Source organism: Nansenia antarctica (assembly GCF_963989245.1).
Source record: "Nansenia antarctica genome assembly, chromosome: 5".
In the NCBI taxonomy this organism is placed as follows: domain Eukaryota; kingdom Metazoa; phylum Chordata; class Actinopteri; order Argentiniformes; family Microstomatidae; genus Nansenia; species Nansenia antarctica.
Genome location: NC_137690.1, coordinates 30,266,584 through 30,288,070, shown reverse-complemented (window position 1 = coordinate 30,288,070; position 21,487 = coordinate 30,266,584). Strand labels below are relative to the sequence as shown.

The following is a 21,487-nucleotide window of genomic DNA, read 5'->3' as shown; positions in this document are numbered from 1 at the left end:
TTATAGATTTGTTGCAGTCATCTTTGAGGTCACACATTATATAGAACATATTGGAATAGAGTAGTCACTGCACTTTGTCACTATCAGCGGGCGGCTTTGGGTGGGGGGAAGGAGAGAAATCTGCTTTCCACTAGCTTGGTGTCTGTTGATACGCTTGGTAGAACTTGCTATTGAGCCGTACACCCGCTGGTGTCAGTGCTGAGTCAACCAGGAACTGTACGACTGTAATTATGATCTCACTGAAGCATACACAGTCACAGGGTCAACAATAATGCACTGTCAAACTAACTGGCGTTTCCAATTATGTATTGCTATTTTTCTCTCGAACAACTGGCCAATCCAACTGAGATCTTGTTATTTTTCTCTCAACAATGTAGATACTGTACCCACCTTGCTTGTTCCTTATAATTGTATAACGTACCAATGTGTTCCCTCTCTCTGTCTTAGGGTGTCCTACTCTGTGCACGTCTCTGATGATTATCCAGGTAAGGAATGAATGTCCAGTCGGTGACCTCACAGTGTGTAACACCTTGGTACTGCTGTCTTGCTAATGGAATCTTACTTCGGAAGGACCTCAAGACAGCCCAGACGCTCTCCTTCAAATCAGGCCTAAAATCTCACCTAATACTCTTATATTACTGATTACTCTGTCCCTCCACACTGAGATACATCTTATGTCACATTACATTGACATTTACATTACACACATTACATGTGTAACAGAGTACAATCCTTAGGCTTCGGTTCCTGACATTGCATTGCAGCACAGGGCATAATAATACGGCATAATTCAAGATAAAAAGGTGACAGTAGTACAGGACATAAGTGACAAAAAATAATAGGCATAATACAAGATAACGGTGACAATAGTGCAGGTAGACAGGATACACTAGTAGTGCCACTAGGGATAATAGAGAGTTCAGTAGTAAAGTGGCTGTGAGCTTAAGGTTACTGTAGTCCGTATACATGGGGTGAGCTAGGGGAAGATAGTCAATTGTCTACAGTGGGCTTGTTCATGAGCCTGATCGCCTGGGGGAAGTAGCTGTTGGTTAGCCTCTGAGTTTTGGCCCTGAGGCTCCGGAAGAGCCCTCGCCTCTTGGACGGCTTCGGTTCGAACAGGCTGTGGTTGGGGTGGCTGGGATCTTTGATGATCCTCTGGGCTTTGCTGACACACCATCTTCCTCTCTGGAAGAGCTGTACAACACACGCTGCCTCAGGAAGGCCTCCAAGATCTCCAGAGACCCATCCCACCCTGGGAACGAACACTTTGCTCGGCTGCCCTCGGACAGGCGGTTCAGGACCATGTTCGCAAGGACAAATAGACTGAAGCTCAGCTTCTACCCCAGGGCCATTCAGGCCCTGAACACAGCAAAGACCTAGGTTCTAGGCCCTGGACAATCTAGACAATTTGATGGCAGCTACTAGATTGTAATCAAGTGCAATACTGAAACACAACTGTGAACATTTCAAACCTGCAAACTGCGACACTTTAAATGAATTTCCCAAATTTCGTTGTATGGTACCTGTACTATATCAATGACAATAAAGACCATTCATTCATCATTCATTCATTCATCCTGGATGGAGGGAAGCTTACATCCAGTAGCTACACTCTCAGGGTCAGGGTGAGACAGGCTACAATGTATCCCTCCTCCTCTGCTGTGTGGAGGGACACAGTAATGCATACTTGGACAGAAAAAACAAGTTCCACCACAAAGTACTGTATTGAGCATTCATTTGACTTTAAAGTGGTGGTATTATTAGCTTTGATGGACTGCCACCACTTAGGCTATTAGTTCTAAGTGTGATGTGGAGTTGATTTGGGGGCTTTTTGTACAGACCCACTGAACCCTGTCTACTTGCAGGAGCATTGTGGCTCATGAGGAAAATCCTATCGGGTGAAGGCGCTCCATATGAACGACAGCCCATTCCAGGTTCTGGAATACATAGATATGGTTAAAAATGGCTGTATGAGCTTTGAGAATGTACAAATGAGAAGAGCTTTACAAATAATATTCATTATTAATATTAACACCAAGGGCTCCTATGGTCTTTACGGGATAACATAACATGGGATTCCCATGATCATTTATGACATCACATGGGATTCCCATGATCATATGACATCACATGGGATTCCTATGACATCACATGGGATTCCAAAGTGTTGGGTATTACTACTGTACATAAAGGAGCGGACGTAAGTTTGTGGGAAATCTGCCACCACGGAAACTCAGTTAGAAGTTCCAAACAACAACATCCTCCTTAATAATAATATAAACCCCCGAAATAGACACAACAGACCGTGTCAGACGTCAACTGTTGTGTTTCTGCATGTGCAGGGGGATCTCCCCGGCATGTTCAAGGGATCTTATTCCCTGATTACTAGCAATTAAACATAGTCATTACAATCCCCCCAAATGAAGGACTTTAATAAGTGCAGTCTTTCGAATTACTACTTGCCATGACGTTTTAGAATAGATACTATGATACCTTTATGATAGCATAATAAAAATATGCATTGTTTTATTGCAGTTTAGCAAGTGAGATGTGTGTATACTGTATTATTCACAATAAACTTGATCAGATATTATATTCATATAGTACTTACTGTGCTGCCATCATCCAGTCTGTTTGTTGAGTGACTAACCTCAGACATTGCATGATAAACAGGGAGAGTGCCAGCGAGTACCGAAGGTTGCATAATCCTGTCGATTTTTAAACCCCAGACTTTCTTTCAGTAGTCTGACAGCGGACCAGAGTCGTTCAATTAGCTATTATTGCGCAGACGAGAAAGCTGCTTTAGGACTTGTCACAAAATGGGACTTAATAACCATGAAAGATAACAGGGGGCCTGATGGTGAGGTTCCAGGTGTCCTTGGTTCTGCCTGAGACCAGCGTTGTCGCTCACTAATGCTGTTTGTTGTCATTCTTTTGTCAGAGGAACAAAGTAGTTGTAAGGCTTGGGATATATTCCATCTGTCAATTCAGGAAATGAATTGATATTTAATAGTGTTTTTAGTTAGTAGGTGCACAGAATTGTAATGTATGTCTCCTGGATTGAAAAATGATTGACCCCAATTGTATTTATGGTGCATCCATCTGAATGTGTTTCCAGTCAGCAGGTGGAGCTGGATGTTGTACAACCTTCCTCACTTCATCCTGTTGGGTAGAATAGGCATCACTTAAAAGTGAAAATAATCCTGTTCAGATTTGAATAACACTGATAGATAGGGATGGGAATCGAGAACCGTGTAGGTACCACATGTATTCGGGTCTGTTCAACTGTTCGGGGTCCTACCATTACAGATGACGTATCACAGTATGATTGGCTGTGATGACGTAACACATTATGATTGGCTGCAGAGCCGTAAACGTAACACATTTTGATTGGCTGCAGAGCCGTAACCGTAACACATTATGATTGGCTGCAGAGCCGTAACCGTAACACATTTTGATTGGCTGCAAAGCCGTAAACGTAACACATTTTGATTGGCTGCAGAGCCGTAAACGGAAGCCATCTGGGTTACAGGAGCGGGCTAGCATGTCAACTTAAGCAGCAACAAAGTGCACACTCCACATAGTTCCTACAGCATCACATTTAACTCAACTGGTTGCCACCGTTGAGTTTCATGAGCAAGGTACTGTATTGTGCGTGAAGTGAGTGTTTGTCAACTTTTTTTCTTTTCATTCTTTCCTCAGATAACACATATGTATCAAACTCTGAAAATGAGGAAGAGGTGTTAGTCACGCGAGATCCAATCCCTGTCATCTTCCACAGAATTGCAGCAGGTTAGTCCTAAGGTGCCCACAGGTGTGAGGCAACAGTATCACTTTTGGTGTGTCAGATTGTCTGTATACTGTAGAGTTGAACATTGCATTGCGTCGTGTTGAGCGGTCTATGAGAATCTGCTTGAATACAGTGAATTGTGTTTTTCATCCTGTTTGCTTTTTACGTCCTATATGTTTGATACAAACGTTTTGGACGGTAGTTGCAAGACGCTGTTGCTAATGAGCATGTCTGTGTACATATTCTACTGGGGGTGGGCGCTTGCCAATTTCTAGAGAATGTTGTCTTAGGCTCACCACTGATACTGTGTAAACAGCATTATTAGCTAATACACTGTTGTTTCAGTGGAAAGCTTAATCTCAGCAGTTGCTCTTTGTTTGGTTTCAACATTTCCAGCCCGCAGTCCTCCTTACATCTGAAAAAAATAATAAGCAAGTAAATGTCATACAGTATATGCTTAGATTTACTGGCTCACTGTGCCTAATTCATTATACTTTGTCAACAGAGATTAGGTTGAATAATGAAGCCCCCAGCTGCCTGTCTATCAAGTCAAAGCTTCAGGTAGACAAACACCAGGTGAGATTGACCATGACCATGCTATGCCTTCAATGAATATTTAACAAATATATCTCAGATAATACCTATTTTCAATATTTATGCACAGAACTTTCAATCTCTATATTATGTAACGAATAGAGCCCGACTGGTACTGGATTTTGGTACCGAATTTTTGGTTGCTATGCCAGAAAATAATTTCACATTGCATATTGCACTGCATATGGATATCAGTGATTTGCTGTGCAATCTATTTTCTTGTCACAGTTTGATCATCCACTGAATTATTGTGGTTATAATGAGTTATATTTAATTTACAAAAACATAAAAAAAGAAAGAAAAGCTGTCATAGAATATACTGTTAGAATACCACCTCCACTTTCTGTTTGCCAACCACTGTAGTTTCCAGTAATGGTAAATTCCACACTTTTCAAAAGAGTAAACAAGTATTGTAAACATAACCCCCACGAATTATATAGTGCCCCTCGTGTGAATTGGTGACAATTATTATTATTTTATGTATAACTGAAAGGTGACCGGAATGTGTTGTGCTTATTTCATTCATTATCAGTTTTGCTTCTTAAAGCCAAGATTTGAACAATCTCTAAGGCAAGTTTTGTCAAAATTGTCCCAGTAATGTCAGAGATAAAACTTGTGACATACGAACAAACAGAAACCAAATCATAGTCCCCTCCCCGATTTCATCAGTGGGGTCAAACTTGTGTTGTGCACCCAATGCTACTTGTGACAAAAGTTATCTACAGTGTCTAACTCTGAAATTCATGGATACCAGCTAATGGCTAATGTTAACTAGTGAAATAAATGATTGGTAAATAATATATGTGTTCAGTCAACACAACATTTAGTTAGGAACTGTGCTAATTGACTGCGGTCCACAGAGCTAACGTTTCTTTGCTCAATTCAGCCACCTCAACAGGCACTCAGGTAACAGCAAATGCCATTAAATACGTTTATCAATTCATAAAAATCTATATACAGTGCCGTTAATTAAATAAATAATCAAATAATTACTATGAGGTTAGAGATTATCTGATTTTATTGTATGGTATTTGTGTACATAATGGTTTCACCATTCCGAAATTACACTACTTTTTATGCATAGTCCCCCTATTTTAGTGTACCCAAAAGTAATGAGACAGATTTATCAAATGTCCAAATTAAGCACTTGTGTTAAGGATTTGGTGGACATTATTTTGCCTGATATACAGGCAATAATAACTGCCTGAAGTCTGCGACCCATTGACCCCACCAGATGCCAGGTATCTTATCTGGTGAAGCTCTGCCAGGCCTGTACTGTAACCATGGTGATGCTCTGCCAGGCCTGTACTGCAGCCATCTTCAGTTGTTGTTTGCTTTGAGGTCTTTTTGCATAAAATGATCTTATCATCAGCAGATTAAATGCATGTTCAATTGGATTTAAATCTTAAGAATTAGAGATTGTAGAGTCGAAAGAAGAAACAATGCTTCACTGTCCCATTACTTACGCAGGGCACTGTATCTGTATATCTGCATATTGCTCTGGAAAAATCCACTGACACAGATTTTCTATAATTTTGGAATGTGAGGCTGACACACATCTTTGTGCTGTATCAGTGCGTTATCACAGGACAATACAGATGTCTGTAAATATCGGCCAGTAATATTGGTGCTCAGATGTATCTGTTGGGCTCTAGTAATGAAGCAACAAGACAAACAACTATATACCTAATGAAGTCAGATTGTGTTGCACAGTGCCCTGTTCAACCCAGCACAGTTTGTTGCTTTCACATGTTCTAAGATGTGTTACAAACTATTGATTGCATAAAGTCTACACACACTTTGTTGTGGCCATCCTAAATCACCTCAAATGTAAAACAAATGTTCAACAGTTTACCCAATGAGTTAAACTGAGTCAACCTGAGTGCAGAATGAATATCCTTGACTTCGTAAATTCCCTCAGTTGAATCGAGACTCAATTACACACAATTGTGTTGATTAGACTGTTTGCTGTCCCACACCGATGAAATGGGTGAATGATGGGTATTGCCATAGAAACTGTTTAGGAGTTGCGAGGTGATGCCGATTCATTATTTAAAAAGTAATAATAGGGTGCAATGTGGAGAGCTTGGAGTGTTGATTAATGCAATAGGCCTATAGCCTAGCAGAACTGAGAATAATATTTGGAAAAATCAATGCAAAGCTGTGAGAAGCAAGACTGATAATGAAACAAAGCACATACATTTCAGTCTGGCTATGAATGCAGCTGTAGGAGTGTAGCCTAATGCAATAGGCCTAATAGGTTAACACATTTGAGATTATATTTTATAATAAGTCTGTTATGCAGCATCATTTAATACCAAAACTTGGCCTATATCAATACGGAAACCAGAGTTGTGTAACCTAGGTTTATAGTCAGTGGCATTTGTAACCAAATCATTTGCCTGTGGAAATATTTTGTCTTAGCCTATTGGTGAAATTTGTGTTTGAAAAAAAGGGTTAATTGTTCTCTTTGGTCACAGAGAGGGATCGGACCAAGAGAAAAGCCCTCCCTGTGTGTACTGGGGACTCAGCACTGTAAAACAGAGACAATCAGAGTGTCATAGTAAAACGTTTATGAATGAACGTCTTGCATCATTCACAAGCTTCTCCGTCACTCTCCTTTATAGAGAGGCGCAACGTCATTCGTGCGGGACTACATGTTTACTGTACACTGGTTTACTTTCTTAAAGAAAAAATCCTAATTCATCATGTTTCCATTTCAGGCTCTGAGGCAACACAAACTGAAATGGGGGGTTAATACTTTTGCAAGGCACAGTATAAATCAGTATAAAAAGTGGCACTTCAGAACATGAATGAATGATTATGTCAATGATAACTCACTTGTTCCCCCAGTGCCATTATGCCATAGAGGAGGATTCCGAGGGGGACAATGATTCTGAGGAGTTCTACTATGGAGGTCAGGTAAGCATAAAGCATCATTTGCAAATTTGAAATATGTGACACGGTCTGGTCAATTGGGCCGCAAGTCGGCAGCCAATTTAATGTTCAGACTTTTATTTCAAAAAAATGTAAATACATTTCAGCATTGTTGAACAATGACACATCGCTAGTAAACTTACACAGCTTATTTTGTGAGCCTGCTAACAATGTAAAGTAGTGTTCTAGTTAACTAGGTAGCAGTGGGGATTACTCACCGAATCCATTGCATTGCAGTATTTTGGCTTGACTGGCGAGTTTGTGTATTTCCGTGTTTCAAATTAAAAGTCACAATATTTTGATTGGTTGCCGACTTGTTACCCCTTTCATCAGACCGTGTCACATATGATATCATAGCATTATCTATTACAATGAAGTCATAAATCCGCGGAGCACTCTAAACAAATTTGGCTGTGAGAGTTACTTAAAATAGCGAGGAGCTGGGAATCAAGATGGCTCTCTTTGCAGCACCACCTGACCATGAACCCTTTGATTTCAGTAGTCGGAATGTATAAAGCACTTAAAAATAAATAAATAATATATATACGTATACATATACATAGCTCATATTATGACACATAACCCACATCACTAGGCTAGTAGACTAGTTAGTAAATGGCCCCTGATGCCCCTTGTTCCATAGTCAGTCCCAGTAATAAACCCCTTTCTTTCTGACGTGTATTTTACATGACATGTTGGTGCACAGGGAAATGTGTCCTATCGGCATATACTGTATGGGCTGGAGGTAGACATTGTTGGATGAGGATGATTGTTGGATGAGCAATGGTATCAAACGTGTGTCCTCCGATTTCTACCCCCACCAGCCACCCCTGGCTATTGCTCACTGGCGTCCAGAAAACTATAATATCTGGCCTGGGGGGACGGTTTGTACACTGCTGTAACGCCATCATAAGATTGATCCAGTCTGTGTTGTAATAAGCCATGACCGATGATGACTGCACACTTTGACTTTCTCATCTGTTTCATGTTGTGATGGTCTCATGCATTTCTTAAACTGGGTTATGATGATATGATGTTATAGAGGTGCACTTCAACTCAAAAGACTGGATGTGAGTGCATTTCGAGTTGTAACAACCATGTTTCATCACCAGTTGTGGTGGTGGAGTTAGGTAGTTATGTTTACAATCTCAACCACCCACAGACAGTGTTTTCTTCTTCATGAAAGTGTTTTGAAAATTCTGATTAAAGGATGTAGGAAGGCATGCTCAGAGCTGTCAAACATATCCTCCTCATATTGTTTTATCTTGCCAGACAAGATGAAAACATCCTTTACTGCTCCAGACATTTTAAGATGCTGGATCCTTTATTACTCACTGCTGAGACATTTTAAGATGTTATATCCCTTTCTGTTTAAGAAATGGCATCCTGCTTGTTCCAGGTGTTCATTGGCTTTCTTTGAACAGTCTGGTTGGTCATGCTGAGAGTCTATTTAGAGTCTCTCCAAATTAATTCACAATATGTCTTCCTGTTCCCTAAGATGGTACCGTCTTGGTAGGGGATGGCAAGTGCTCATAGAAAAATAGGCCTCATAGATTTATAAAATCCCAATGGTTCCCAATCAAAAACTAGAGCTTAAAACCCCTGATACACAGTGCTCTGTGTAACTGATGGGACAGTGAAGCATTCTTTCTTCTTTTGGCTCTACACTTCAAAAGTTGGGATTTTCAAACAATTAGGCAAGGCAATGCAAGTTTATTTATAGATCACATTTCTTACAACAGAGGCAATTCAAAGTGCAAAAGTAATAAAAATAGATAGATAGATAGATAAATAAATAAATAAATAAGATAAAACATTTAACACTAGAACAGCCGTGCCTTTTTACCTACTAAAAGAGCCGCCCTCTTTAGAAGGTAAATCCGCTATTTACACACAACGACCACTAGATGGCAGCTTGTAAATTAGCCTGCTTCCTACACAGAAAAACTGCAAAATAGCTTTATACTAGCTTATCCTGATGTGATTTTGAAAATGTAAGGATACTGGGTGGTAGAACGCACATATCTAGGAAAAGTCATGAAAGGAGGGTCCTGAAATTTGATTGAGTGCAAATATATAACATGTTTTTTTTTACTCACAGGGTTAGGGTTAGCTGATTAAGTGTTAATAAGCATAGATAAAGTACTAGTGTTTAGCCATAAATGCTGCAGAACATGAAGGTTTTTAGCCTAGTTTTAAATATATTTAGTTTATAGTTTGTGTAGGAGCCATTTAGTCCTACATGTTATTTATGTTAATTTTCTAATATTAATTTTGAATGATTGACTTATGATATTGATGGCTTTAATTAAATTATTATAATATTTCCTTCTACGTTTATATTCCCTATTGTATGTTATTTCAATTTTTCCTTGTGGTAATTTCCCCCTTGTGGTTGGGATGAATTAATATTTTGGGATATATATATATATATATATATAGGGAATGTTGGTGGGCGATGGCGATGGTGATTTTTTTTTTTTGAGGAAATAAAATAATGTGTTTATTTTTATTTTATACACATGTTACTCTGCTTTTTTGGAACTGTTTGTTGGAACGTACGACTCACCCCTGTCAAGACTATTTTGATTATTAAGAATCCTCTACAGTTTGGGTTATGTTTAGTTAGAGTTTGGGCCTGTTTGAGTTCTTCAGGGAGTTTGTTCCAGGAGCACGCGGCAGAGTGACTGAAAGCTGTGTAATGTGTTCAACGTTTTTGTCAGAACCCTAGCAGCGGAGTTTTGGATGAGCTGCAATTTGTTTTTGTTTTTTTTGTTTTTTACATGGGCCTGTTAGTAGACCATTACAGTAATCAAGTCTACTTGAAACAAATGCATGGAGTATTTCACGTCTTGTTAGGACATGTTTTTCAGGTGATAGTAGGAGTCTAGTATTACACCAAGATTTCTGACCAGTTTTTTTTGTTATTTTTTAAGATGTATCACAATGGAAGCATGTAGAGATTGAATAGAAGGGGGCCAAGGATTGATCCTTGGGGAACTCCACATGTCATTTTAATTTGGTTGGATACAAAGTTGTCAATGTATAGTCATAGTAGTTTTCTACTGTAGGTAGGCTCTAAATCAATTTAGGACAGTGTCTGAAAGTCAATTTATTAGTATATCTATTAGAATGTCATAGCCTACACTGTCAAGGAAGGGCAGCACTAAGATCTAGTAATACCAAAACTGAGATCTTTCCGGTATTTACGCAAATGTCATTAAGGACCTTAATAAGGGCCGTTTCAGTACTATGTAGGGGGCAAAACCCTGATTGAAAGTCATCAAAGAGGTCATTTAGGGTCAAATAGTTAAGTTGTTTGTGGACAAACCTTTCTATTATTTTTCCTATAAAGGGGAGGTTTGATATGGGTGCTCTGTTTTTTTTAGTAAAGGCTTGATAACTGCCGTTTTCAGGGTTTCAAGAAAAATTCCTGATGAAAGTGTTAATTATTTGTATTAATTCACTCGCCTTGCTGTATTATGTTTTTTCAAACTTGCTGGTAGGACATCGAGGGCACAAGTAGATGGTTTATGACATGATTTCATCTAGAGTCTAGTAGTCGATTACATTTTGACATAGTTACACTATGTATATTATTATTATATTAACCCTATTTGGAATTGTTAATGGTGACATGTTTTTCATGCCTGACACAGAGGAGCTAATGACTTGTCTAATGGCTTCTATTTTATTGTTGAAAAAGGATACAAACTCATTGCATTTACTAGTCGAGAAGTTCCTGAGCAATGGATGCTGGGGGATTTGTTAGTCTGTCAACAGTATTTAAAAGGATGCGGGCGTTATTGATATTATTGTCTATGAACAATTGTCTGGCGCTTCTTATTTCTATATTGTAGTTTTGAAAATTCTATTTATATATATCATAATGGACTTGAAGGTTTGTTTTTCTCCATCTGCGTTGTGTTTTACGACATTCTCTTTTTTGGGACTTTCTCCAGCAGTTCTCCAAGGAGCCTTTTGCTTACCAATTACAAAAGAGTACAAGTAGAGACTCAACTTTTATTTGATGATATTCAGAAATTACAATTTCTTGTATGCATAGTCCCCCTTTTACCTATTACATTACTTATGCAGGCTCTGTATGTCCTGATATGCGAACTGGCTGTTCATCAACTGGCTCCTCTGATAGGTGAAAGAATCAGTCAGCGGACCCACAAGTCTCTTTTTGACAGGTGAACTACGATGGCGAGCTCCACAAGCACCCCCAGCTGGAGGCGGACCTGGCAGCAGTGAGGGAGTTATACGGACACCATGCAGTATCTCTCAGGTAAACAAAAAAAAAAGAACATTGCTTTTTTTTGTCTGTCCTGTCCCTCTCTTTCTCTTGTCTTTTTCTTACAAGATACAAGGTCATTTTATGGTCACACTACTGAGGTTGGTGGAGTTAGTTTTCATTGAAGCGTGGGGGGCAGCTCTTCATTTACCCACATACACAGCAATGAGACAAGACAGATAATACATACAGTATAACACAACATTATGTACCATGAGTGTGCAAGGTGTAGAAGACCGACAGTTTTACAGTTTTCATAGTGCAATAGTAGCAAGGGTGTTAAAAGAGTATCACTGTCTGATTGATGTGTTGTTTTTAACGGTTCCTCTATATGCACTTTTTAAAACTTTTGTCTATTTTGGGATATCTGCTCTGCACTGTACTTTAATAGACCTACTGAAGTTATGAAGCATGGATTTATTTGTCTTGTTACGTGTGAGTCATCCTGGACAGTCAGTGATGACTGAATAATTTAGTTTATGACAGTGTTTGTCTAAAATACAAAAATTCTAATTGTTTGGAGATCTTTTAAAATCCCTTCCCAGACTCATACGCATCTACAAACTTTGTTCTGAAGGGCCTCAGGGAGCTCTTGATCTCGGGTGTTTATAGTGGGGGGGGCGGTAAGATAGAGAAGAAAAGTCAGGACAGACTTATTTTGTTTGGTGTTGTATTTGTGCGTTTTTCATGTGTACTGTTTTGAAATAAATAATTGATTACAAAAAAAAGAGAGCTCTTGATCTCACCATGGGGATTCCACTCACTTCAACAATCAAGATCAAACCAACATCAATGTCTGAAGTTTACAGGCTACTCCAAAACCCTCTCTAACGATGTTCTAATCATTTGCATCTGATGTGGTGCACTTCATTCTAATATTAGGAATTTTAACTTAAATCTGGGGCTGTCCTAACCTTTTCCTCACAAGAGAATTGTATTTCTACTAATTACATTTTACAAATCATTTTTAAAATAATTAGTTTCTGTTTGATTTGTTTAGTTATATTACCTCCATCTCTCAAATGAAGATCAAATGTTTGTGGTTAATAATAATTTATTTAATTTATAATTTATTAACCACAATCTTGACATTAATACATTTTGGTCACTTCCGCTCTGACCGTCTCATGCGTGCTAGTACAGCTGTCAAACAAACTTTTAGAAGTCAGCGTTCTAGCCGTGTTCTGTACTCTCCAATGTCCGTAGCTCTATGAGAGACATTGGATTACTATTTTGTCTTATTGTTTTTTCATCATTAACATCTTCAACTTTTTACACCTGATGACCTAACAACCAGTGAACTACACCAAACTTGAAGCCAAGTGCAATCATGCTGCCAAAAGGGAGAAGTGGAGATGAGGATTGTGACTAACCCAGGTGCGTGATCTGATGGAACAGCAGAAAATGTTCTATAGAGAGTTGTTGGAGCAACAGGAGTGCAGCTATAAGAACTTTCTGACGATAATGACTGAGGCAAACAACAAGAGACTTGGTGAATTCGCTAAAGAAATAAGTGGACTGTATGAAAGCCTGCACTATACCCAAAAGGATGTGGATGAGCTAAATGCAATCTTACTCAAAGCTTTCTGAAATTGATGCAGAAGTTTACATTTTTGCCTATAACATCTACTCATTTCTGCTGAATAGAGAATAGACTACTTGGAGGGTCAGTCTCGACGAGACAACATTGTGTTTGACAGGATCCAAGATCTGGTAACGAGCTCTGGTAACAAGCTGGTTTGAACTCTTTTCTGGCAAGCTTAAAGTCACAGAGATTGAGCTGGAGCAGGTGCATCAGACTGGACGACCAACTGGAGCGAGAATCAGGCTGATCGTCTCAAAACTCCTCAATTTTAAAGGCAAAGTCAGGATCATGGAGAAAGCAAAAGATTTAAAAGGAACCAACGTGTACATCAATGAGGAGGACTATACGGATGCTGTGTGCGAAGCATAAAGAACTCTTACCGGCTATGAAGGCCGCGAGAGTTTGTGGGGACATTGCTGCGATATGACAAACCTATTGTCCACCCTGCGTCCACTGCCGGAGTGGAACCATCCACCCTGCGTCCACTGCCGGAGTGGAACGATCAGCCAAGAATACGGGATCACATTTTCAGGCATACATAAGTATTCAGACCCTTTGCTATGACTCTAAAATGAGCTAAAATGCAAACATGTCATTTACTCTAACTTGAATTGCGTGCATCTTAGTGCAAGGATAATAGTTCATGTCATTTTTAACTGTATGTCACTCATGTTTGGTTTAGGAAGAAGCTATCACATCATTAAAATAAGTAATTAATGACTGTGTTATTGACAATGCCCACCCTCCATGTAATACAGATTGAAAAAGAGGTTGAGAAGTACACCTTTTACTGAAGAGTGTTCACTTTGCTTCTTGAAATAGCCTGGCCTACCTCACTATAATGACCCTCCTATAAAGACACACAACAGCAGCAGCCTCAGACAGCAGCCCCCCCCCCCCCCCCCCCCCAGAAATGTGTTAAAGATTGCTAGGGCTTCTCGCCTTTAAACCCTGGCCGGCCAAATGACCACCCTGAGTCAATCTGCTAAGTGTCCGACTCTCTCTGCTTGATGAGTCCTTGATTGCTCCAGTGTCTGCCCTGAGAAAGACAGAGAGAGAGAGGGATGGGGATTGGAACACACACCCGAGTGCCCTCAACAAGGTCTAATGGAGGGGACTATTTGGGGAGAGCTCAACTTTTGAGCAATTTATTTTTTATCCATAGTAGCAAGGCTCAAAGCACGTGTTCTTTTTTTATATAACTTGTTTGTTGGGGAGAAAACAAATCCATAAATCCTTTATGCAGTACTCCCTCAGTCCCTCTGTCCTCCACAAGTGTTTCCAAGAAAATCTGAAAAGTCTTTCCCATGAAAGAGTACTAGGAGTGAAGATTTTAGTTGTGCGTCGTGATGTACTTACATTTCGACCAATGCCGCTACGAATCAGCTGTCGGAAAGGTTTTGATCAAAATGTCTTCATCGTTGTGACAGCAAGTTCTGGCATAAAAAAAAAACTACGCAGTACCTTTATATTACATGAAAACTATAGTGATTCTCTAATTTGCTCTGATGTTTAATGTTCTCACCCATACTGTACTTGAGTGGGCTCCTAGGTCTGTGTATGTGTGTGAAATCGCAGGAGAGATCGCAGGGGAGAGAAAAGAGGATTACTCCCTCAAAGCACCCAGCTTTGCAGACACAAACGCGGCCGTCGTCGTCAGGGGGATGTGGTTTATTCACCATGGTGACAGTTAGCCTTGGGCATAGCAACAAAGTCATCCTGATGATCTTGTGAAAAATGAACACGTGGCGTGGAGTAAACCGTAGGAGGATGGCACTGTCAGGGAGATGTTGCTCCTGATGCCACGACAGGACTGCAAACCCCCCCACGGCAACCAGATCAGACATCTCATACACCTACTCAGCTGTCTACATGCTATATTCCTATCCTGTACCAGTCCCGCTGACATTTAACACCATGGTCTACGGTAGAACTGGTGCACCGTGACATTCAGATTCAGATTCAATTTAATTGTCATTGACAGAGTAATCCATTTTAAATTGAGTCTATAACACAACACAATGTGGAAAACATGAAGGGGTCTGAATACTTTCTGGAGGCACTGTAGGACTCGTATAGGACAATGACACCATTCTGGATTTAGCCTTGGGTATCGGGACCAGATCTTTTCCAATGCCTTGCATTCCATTGCCGATGTCAATCAACATTGTCATTATTGATTTGAGCTAAAATGTGTGTAAAGTCTGTACAATATGTTCGCTGCACAGTGCGGAGAATGCTAGCAAAACATATATATATATTGAGATATCAAACGGTAACCTTTTCAGTAATCTGTGAACCATTGTGGTGCAGTCCACCTGAAGTTTTAAGACGGAAAATATTTCTAGAATTCTGTCTTGTGTGTTTCAGGGAATACGGTGCAATTGATGATGTGGACATTGATCTGCACATCGATGTCAGTTTCCTAGATGTAAGTATTACATTCTCATTGGGTTCCACGTGTCACAGTTATGTAATTATTGGATGGGTGATTTGATCTGAAGTGTGTGATAGGTGAAAACCATGTATAAATGAATCAATTTCAGAGTGTCTGGTAGACTGCAATTAGACAGTATTTCCAGGCATTTGCTTTCTTTGAAGTTGATAAGTTTGTTCTGATGTGGCAGGGGGATACACGTATACAAATGTAACAATGTTGCATTTTACATATAGTCTGAATACCAAATCATAAAAGAACTGAAAATGTCTGTTACAGTCTTTTTTTATAAGACTTTGAGAGCCATTTTAGGAGTTAAAATAATCAAGTAGCAGGATGGAAATATTATATTAATAATATATTAATAGCAAGGCTGTGTTGAAGTGTTGAAGAACCCTCTCAATATAACAAACAACAGTTTTAGGATCTCTAAATTTGATTTACTGTATCGCGTCCTGTCCTGCTTCAGGCTACTGGGTTAGTGATGCATATGACAAACGTATGTTTTAGGGCGTGTTCAAAAGCTAAGACCATGTGATCGTCTAATTATGTGTAGTTATGTGTTTTTAGCATGTTTGATGTTCTATCAGCATGTTGTGATGTGCTAAATGCACAGTTAGATGGTCATAGTGATGTTCCTTCTTAGCTGCTAGCTAGCTACCAAGGCGATGGTAGCAAACACGTCTGTTTTGATTCAGAGAAAGTTTCTCTGGTGTTTGGTTTGACGGGTACCAACATTCAAATAAGCATATCTTCTTCAACTATTTTCTGATTTCAATGTATAACACATCATTTTACTTTACCCCATATCATTTTACACGTAAGCTTACTTTCATAATCTAGAAAACACTGAAAAATAACCTTGCCTTACTTGGGAACATTTTCACCAGACCCTGCACATTATGCAACAGTAGAGAAGGACGCACAGTTGGACACACACAAGGACACACACTGTGCCCACAACTTTTTTATTTTATTCTAGATATATATATATAATTTTATTATCATTGATGGAATAAGATGAATGAATTGTTGGTGTGTTTTTGTTCTCAGGAGGAAATAGGACTTGCATGGGATGTGATCAGGAGAGAGCCAGTCATCGTGCGACTCCACTGCTCACTGACACAGTATCTGAATGGACCAGGTCAGACACAAGGCACTGTTCACAAATCAGCTTAAAGGGAAACCGTTCAACTTTTTCAATTGAACTTTTAATTACTGTATCCAGGGAAAAAAAGAACAAGGTCTCTTTTGCGGGTGTGCCCCAAGAGCATGCCTCTGTGAGTTCATCCCTAACCAAGGGCTTAAAAAGAGAGAGAGTCTACCCTGCAGATCGCTCGCAGTTTGAGGAGTACAGTAGCTAAAAGCTGTTTTTCCTCATTTTCCTAAAACTTCAATGCCATTATTAAACAGACAGATGTTCACTGTTCTTAGATGAGCTCAATGGTGAACATGTCAACTTGACGCTATTCTTACACAGATACATTTTCACTTCTTTCTTTTTTATGGCTGTCTTGATTGTCTTAAGTTGCCTCCGCCTTATTTTACTACATTGGCCTTTCAAATCCTAGTCTTTACATGAAACTATTCTGGATACAGATCAGGAAACGGTTACTCACTTCAACAATGAACCCTACATACTGTACATCTTAATTGTGTTATTGTTAGTCCTATCCTTTAGCGATGTGCATTTTCAGAACACTACAGATGGAGAAAGGAAAAAGAGGAAAGAAAGGCCCCTTTCAAGGATTGAGACATAGCCAAACTGCTTTTCATTGTCTTTTTGGAGCCTTGAGAACAGGCAGCAGTGGCTTTGAATGTTTCTTAGTGTCTTTTCCTCAGACATATAATCAATCAGATGTTTTACCTCTAAAGGATTGCATGCAAGACTTTCTTTCTATCAGCTAGGATTAGGTCTGCAATATAGACCAATGTGCCTTTCTTGCAACTAGGGTTAGGTCTGCAATATAGACAGCTTGGAACAGCTTACACTTGCACTAACCTTCCATCTTTGAGCATTTAAAAATGGTAATTGATATTTTGCATACAGCTGGAATGCAGCGCAGCATTGCATATTCTTTGTGAATGTTTTTTTTTTCAGTCCCAACAGTTGATGTGTTCCAAGTGTCGACAAAAGACAGATTTGGACTTGGACATCAGATGAAAAAGTGAGTGAAAGAGAATTCTATGTGTTGCCAGTATCATGTACCATTTCAATAGCACAACATTTTGTGGTTGTTTAATTACGCATTTAAGAATGCACATCGGCTGTGTCAGCTTGTGTTAAGCAACAATTTCATATCAAATAGACATTCCGTACAATCCTATTATTTTCTTACGATGGAAAAAAGTTAATTTCGCTTTTTGGATTTACTGCTGTGGAAAGTCATTAGCCCATTCTGATGATTTGTGGCGTTGTGAGGCTTCGCCCTCATTGGAAACACAGTTGTATTGATGTCCTCTCTCATCAGGATCATGGAAACACAGTTGTATTGATGTCCTCTCTCCTATCAGGATCATGCAGACATTTGTCACCCAGCAGTGGAAGCACCAAAGTAAAGAGAAGCTCAACTGCCCGCACAGCAAAAAGCAGAATGACAAGAAGGTGAAATCTCCGCTGCACATTTTCACAACGCTCCGCAGGTAAGAGAAACAATGAGTCGTGACGAACTCTGACCGTGGTGGAAATAGTTATCCATCTAAAATGGATATAGACGTGGATGTTCTACATTCTTTTACGATTAAGTAGCGCTTGGTTCTAGTAGGGTTTTTTCAATTATTTGTTTACTTTCAGTAAAATCTTGAAAATGAATGAGCTAATTAGACTAGAGATAGCTAACTTAAATACAATCAAACTTCTCTTCCTATTTGACCTCGTCAGATCCCCTAGCTACCCTCCTCCCGGCAGTGTCAAGAGCAAAAAGAAGCTCAAGCCCGAGCAGGACGGCGTGTCCAAATCCCACCGCCTCCTCCGTAGGACCTGCTCCAACACGGTCAAGCAGGCCGAAGCTGACGGCTGCAGCCCCGGGACCAGCACCAGCAAGTCCACCCACAAGCTCCTGGGCCACTCCTTATCCGGCGACCCCCGCCTGGAGCACGGCGGCCTGCTGCCCCTCAAACCCCACCGCCTCCTGGGCCGCCCCTGCCCCTCCACCGCCGGGCTCAAACCCCCCGACGACTGCACCGCCTCCTCTGTGCTCCGCCCCCCCCACAAGCTCCTCCCCCGCTCTTGCTCTGGCGACCCTCGCTGCGAGCACACCGGAGGTGGGGGCGGAGGAGGTGGTGGAATGGGCATGGGTGGCGGTGGGGGAAGTCTCGGGGGTGGTGGCGGCGGCGGTTTGAAGCCCCACCGACTACTCAGCCGGTCGTGCTCCGGTAACCTACGGACGGAGGAGCTGGACGGACTCAAGCACCATCACAGGCTGCTGAGCCGGTCCTACTCCAGCAGCACCAAGATGGGCAAGGCGGACATCTTCAAGGAGCCCGCCACCGAGGGCAGGCGGCTCTCTCTTACCTCAGGGCTCATCGGCATCTTGGCCCCGTCACTCGCCACTCCACCGACGGTGAGCCCTGCTCGTGGTTATTCAGATCTGGGCTTTGATAGGCTGCAGTACTGCTCCTTTCTTTTCTCCCTCCGCGGCAGTTCAATGATCGGTTAGCGTCGTTGATTCGGTCAAAACCTCGAATTGAAATTGCAGCAATGAGATGTCACTTGAAGTATGGCCAATCTCATGATATGATGCAATGATGTTGTTAACCTTTTGGCTAATGAGGAATAGTTGCTCTAATGATGATGTTTTAATGATTTTATAATTACAACAGACTGGATTGCAGCCAGTCCTCCTCCATGTCGGCCTACTGTTTTCCAATGAAATGATGAGCTGTACAGATATTATAGTAGTGAACTATGGCTTTAACATTGTCATAATCCTCACTGGCATTAGTTGTTTGTGGCCTTTTACTCTCTCCTTTTATAGCCAAACCATGGTGCCAAGTCTACACCAATAAGAGACAGAGGCTTTCTGGTCCAGGTAAACATTCCTCACACAGACACACACACTTATAATAACATTGTTTTATGTATGCCTTTCATCTCGACTCAAAATGTAACAAACACTTACTGTGTGCCATGTGCTGAACCTGTGTTGGTTGGTGACAGACCATGGAGTATGCTGAACAGAGGATCCCTGTCCTTAACGAGTTCTGTGTGGTGTGTGACGAACCTCACGTGTTCCAGAATGGACCCATGCTAAGAGTGAGTACCGTAGCACTGACCTACAGCCTAGTTGGTGATTGAAACATAGATCTGAATTAGAGTTGGGCTGTTTTCAATTTTAGAAACCCCATAAACTGTCCCCAAATTTAACCTGGGTTTACGGTATAACCGTGGGATTAAAAGCGTGGTAGCGGAGGTTAACAACAAATCTTAAGCATAGCCTATAGCATCGCGTAGGCTTATCAAATAATAACAAAATTACAATAAATAACAAAAACGGCAGTAACGACCTAACCTAACCCTAACCGTATCCTATAGATCCTACAGAACGTTTGTCTATTCTTCAAGCCTATTCTAGGTTTTTCGACAGAAAAACAAGCATGTTTACTTTTTCAGGCTTCAGCAGGGAACGTAACGGACTTGCTTGACTTGCCTGCTGTGCTGAAAAACTACTTTCGGGCCGTCCATTTGATTTCCACCAGAGAAGGGGATCTTTGTCTCCGTCAATCACAAGCTCGTGACAATAGGCAGTCGTCTCTGATTCTGCTCGCTCGTCTTTCACCTTCTTCACTTTCTGCTTCACCTTCTGATTTTTTTGTTAGGAACCAACTCACTTGTGCTTGCCATATCTTTTTCTAATTCTCTGTTCTGAGAAGAAGCTGTCACCTGACATGTTTTTTTTTACAGGTTATTTACATTGTTTACAAAAAGTTCTGTCATCACTTTCATAGCATCTTCAACCACACACAGTGGTGCTGGACAAACACTTGCGTTTATTAAGAAATTTATGACGGTTTTAACATAGTATTGACAAAATGTTTTGCTATTTTCTTGTGCTAGATGTTGATCAAAAAAGTTATAACAGCATGCAAACTGCACATTTTACAAGCTAATTAGTAGCTACATATCCTGAGCTTTGTGCTTTGAATTACCGTAATAACCTATATGCGTAGAAAGCAAAGCTTCTCTGCTTTCAGGAACTGTTGGAATTCTTTCAATAGCAGTAATAGTAGTTCAATAATAGTTTAGGAATTAAGGTAATGAGAATAACGTAAAATGTAAAATGCTGGTTTTATTAAGGCTGCTCAGACCGGAATAGTCCATATATCTAGTCCTATTTTAGGGCCACCAAAAGTGATGGGACAGATTTATCAAATGTCCAACTTAAGCACTCATGTTTAGTATTTGGTCAACAATCTTTTGCATGCAATAACTGCCTGAAGTCTGTGATTCATTGACCCCACCAGACGCTGGGTATCTTCTCTAGTGACGCTCTGCCAGGCCTGCACTGCAGCCATCTTCAGTTGTTGTCTTTTGTGATACATTATTCTTTTTTTCTTTTCAGAGAAAACACATGACATGGAACACAATTATATGCATACATTAAGCCTATGCAATATGAAATTACAGTTGTTCAGCAAAATATTAAATACAATAATCCATAACACTGTATACTCCTGCCACACACACACATACACAAACCTCCCCAATCTCCAAAGCAAAATGTTACAGACGGTACACAGTATGAGTCAATCAACAGACAAATGACACTTTTAATTCAACAACTATTTAACTAAACAATTTGAGCGTTTAAGAGCATGGCTGTGAATGAAAATGGTATTACAACTCCC

General features: G+C 40.3%; 1 protein-coding gene across 1 annotated transcript in view; it reads left to right on the top strand.

Annotated features, from left to right (window-relative positions):
* Positions 1 to 21,487, top strand: part of parp8 (poly (ADP-ribose) polymerase family, member 8) — a gene marked incomplete at its 3' end in the record, with an annotated part of 100,870 nt that overhangs the window by 27,719 nt on the left and 51,664 nt on the right. The window contains exons 3-14 of the mRNA XM_080531010.1: positions 448 to 485; positions 3,703 to 3,792; positions 4,296 to 4,366; positions 7,238 to 7,306; positions 11,518 to 11,612; positions 15,574 to 15,634; positions 16,694 to 16,784; positions 17,742 to 17,808; positions 18,155 to 18,283; positions 18,522 to 19,203; positions 19,618 to 19,671; positions 19,800 to 19,895. Of these exons, the coding sequence (XP_080387136.1) occupies positions 448 to 485; positions 3,703 to 3,792; positions 4,296 to 4,366; positions 7,238 to 7,306; positions 11,518 to 11,612; positions 15,574 to 15,634; positions 16,694 to 16,784; positions 17,742 to 17,808; positions 18,155 to 18,283; positions 18,522 to 19,203; positions 19,618 to 19,671; positions 19,800 to 19,895 (1,543 nt within the window). The remainder of the gene's footprint in view (positions 1 to 447; positions 486 to 3,702; positions 3,793 to 4,295; positions 4,367 to 7,237; positions 7,307 to 11,517; positions 11,613 to 15,573; positions 15,635 to 16,693; positions 16,785 to 17,741; positions 17,809 to 18,154; positions 18,284 to 18,521; positions 19,204 to 19,617; positions 19,672 to 19,799; positions 19,896 to 21,487) is intronic.